Source organism: Penaeus japonicus, unplaced genomic scaffold (assembly GCF_977035675.1).
Source record: "Penaeus japonicus unplaced genomic scaffold, GWHDUDI00000001_assembly GWHDUDI00000001, whole genome shotgun sequence".
Classification (NCBI taxonomy): Eukaryota; Metazoa; Arthropoda; class Malacostraca; order Decapoda; family Penaeidae; genus Penaeus; species Penaeus japonicus.
Window position 1 is genome coordinate 28,876,092 of NW_028234403.1, and position 2,500 is coordinate 28,878,591.

General features: G+C 41.5%; 1 protein-coding gene across 1 annotated transcript in view; it reads left to right on the top strand.

Moving 5' to 3' along the window:
* LOC122264918 (Y+L amino acid transporter 2) overlaps window positions 1-2,500 on the top strand; it is a 6,522-nt gene that overhangs the window by 1,706 nt on the left and 2,316 nt on the right. Inside the window, exons 2-5 of the mRNA XM_086544464.1 lie at window positions 700-921; window positions 1,474-1,699; window positions 2,154-2,198; window positions 2,467-2,500. The exon at window positions 2,467-2,500 is cut by the window's right edge and continues 90 nt beyond it. Of these exons, the coding sequence (XP_086400590.1) occupies window positions 700-921; window positions 1,474-1,699; window positions 2,154-2,198; window positions 2,467-2,500 (527 nt within the window). The remainder of the gene's footprint in view (window positions 1-699; window positions 922-1,473; window positions 1,700-2,153; window positions 2,199-2,466) is intronic.

Sequence of the window (2,500 nt, forward strand, 5' to 3'; positions counted from 1 at the left end):
TCTATCCTTGTCTATCTTTTTTCAATTTTAATGTAAAAATTGTCTTTTTTTTTATTCTTTAGATATTCTGTTAGTAGCATACGCTTCCCTTTGTATGTGCATCTAATTTATATTCAGAAAAAAAGAAAGTGGCATTGTTTCTGTTGTGTTCTATGATGAATCCTCTAAACTAGTGGGAGAATTAAACACCGAGCTGAAACTAAAGTAGGTTCTTTGGAGGTGTAAACACATCAAAATATAACAGGACATTCTGGGTCTGGTCTCCTCGTCAGGCCACGAGGAAATCGGAAATATAGCAAACAATGTAAATAACAATGCATGTGCTTTCATGTAACATGCAGTAACTTTGGAAATAATATCACTGCGGTAAAGTAAATCATAATACAACTAATATCACAGTATTAGGCATTATCTGTTGCCTCATTGGTTTTAAGTATTACGGACACTATTTCGTGTATCACACTATATCACTATAATATCCTACAGCTTCCTTTTTGTTTTCATTATTTCTTTGTTTTTACTGTTACTATGATATTTGACTTTCAACTCCTGATCTCCCCTCGCCCTTCTCCACTCGCCTCTGCTCTACCCCTGTCTTCCCCCTCCCTGTCCCTCCCTCTATATATCCCCACCCCCTCCTCCCCCCTCCCTCTCCCTCTCCACCCCATCCCCCTACCCGCCCCCCTCTGGCTGCTAAAGGTACGATGATTCCCCAAAGCGGCGGCTCGTACACATACTTGCACGAGGCGTTCGGGCCCGCGGTGGCCTTCCTGGACCTGTGGCTGGGCGTCACCATCGGCATCCCGTGCAGCCGTGCCATCGGAGCTCTCACTTTCGCCAACTACCTGGTGCAGCCTTTCTTCCCGGGCTGCGCCGAGATGCCACAGCCCGCCGTCAAACTCATCGCCATCGCCCTCATCTGTGAGTTGGAAATCCCAAACCTTGGACTAGTGAGGAATTAGCACTTCCATGTATGTATGCATGAGGGCTTACACGCACATATGCTCAGAGACACACACACACACACACGCACACAGACACACACGCTCACACACACACGCACACACACACACACACGCACACACACACACACACACACACTAAAACACACACACACACATTGTAAAATGTATATAGTTATTAATGAGATAATCAGAATTATTACTGATACGTACGCATAAATTTTAGTAAGACCTAATGACCGTGGATTCGAAATACAGAAGCATAGGGTGTCTTGTTTATACGTCAAGACAAAAAAAAATGAAAGAAAAAACTTGCACAGTGTCAAGGCAAGTCAAGCCATGTCTGTCTCCGACCGGCACCTTCAACCTTTTCTTACATTCTGATAGATAGATCGATAGAGTGAGTTAGAATCCTTATCATCAGTTAGTCAACCAACATATCATAATCCTCCCTGTCCCCTTACGAAGACATCCCCCCGCCCCCCGCATTGACTCCCCCCCCCTTCCCCAGTCTTCCTGACCTGGCTCAACTGCCGGCGTGTCACCTGGGCCACCACACTCCAGGACGCTCTGGCACTCACCAAGGTGCTGGCACTCGTCATCATCATCGTCGGGGGCATGCACCACCTGGCACAAGGACACACGGAGAACTTCGAGAACGCGATGGAAGGCACTAACTGGCACCCTGCGCTTATCGCCACGACCTTTTACCATACTCTGTGGGCGTACGCGGGCTGGTGAGCGGGTCAGGTGTTTGGATGGGCGTTTCAGAAGCATGGTATCATTATTGAAGTTTTATTATCGTTTTCATTGTTGTTATTATCATTATTATCATTTTTATTTTTATTATCATCATTATTATTATTGTTATTGTTATTATCATCAATATTACTATTGTTATTATTGTTATTAACAGTAGTAATAGTATCATTATTGTTATTATTATCATTATGATTATTATCATTATCATTGCTAGTATTTGTGTTGTTATAATTATAATCAAAGTTAGTAGTAATAGCAGAAGTAGTGTTGTTATTATGATTGTTATTATTAATATTGTTATCCTATCATTATTCCTACTATCATCATCAACTATTATCATTGTTAACTTTATTTTGATGCTTATTCTGGTAATGATGATAGTGCTGCAACATTTTAAATCTGACTGACACAGAACCGTCTCCTTCGCAGGGGCAGCTTGAACTCCATCATGGAAGAACTCAAGGATCCTTTCAAGTGAGTTTCGTGTCCGAGTTTTCGATTTTATTTTCAACTGATATCATAATGATTGACGCCTCCCACCCCCACCCACAAGAAAAAACGATCTACAAATCATTTACGAAAGAAAAACTTGTGATAAAAATATATATATATAGAGAGAGAAAGAGATTTACCCTGTTTTTGTAAATAAACCATGCTGTAGATAGATCGATAATAGATTGGTAGATTTACTAACGTATGATAATTTGTTTTTAGATTTAATAAAAATGACCATCATTTACAGGAACATGCCCCGAGCCATCGCCATCTCTCTGACG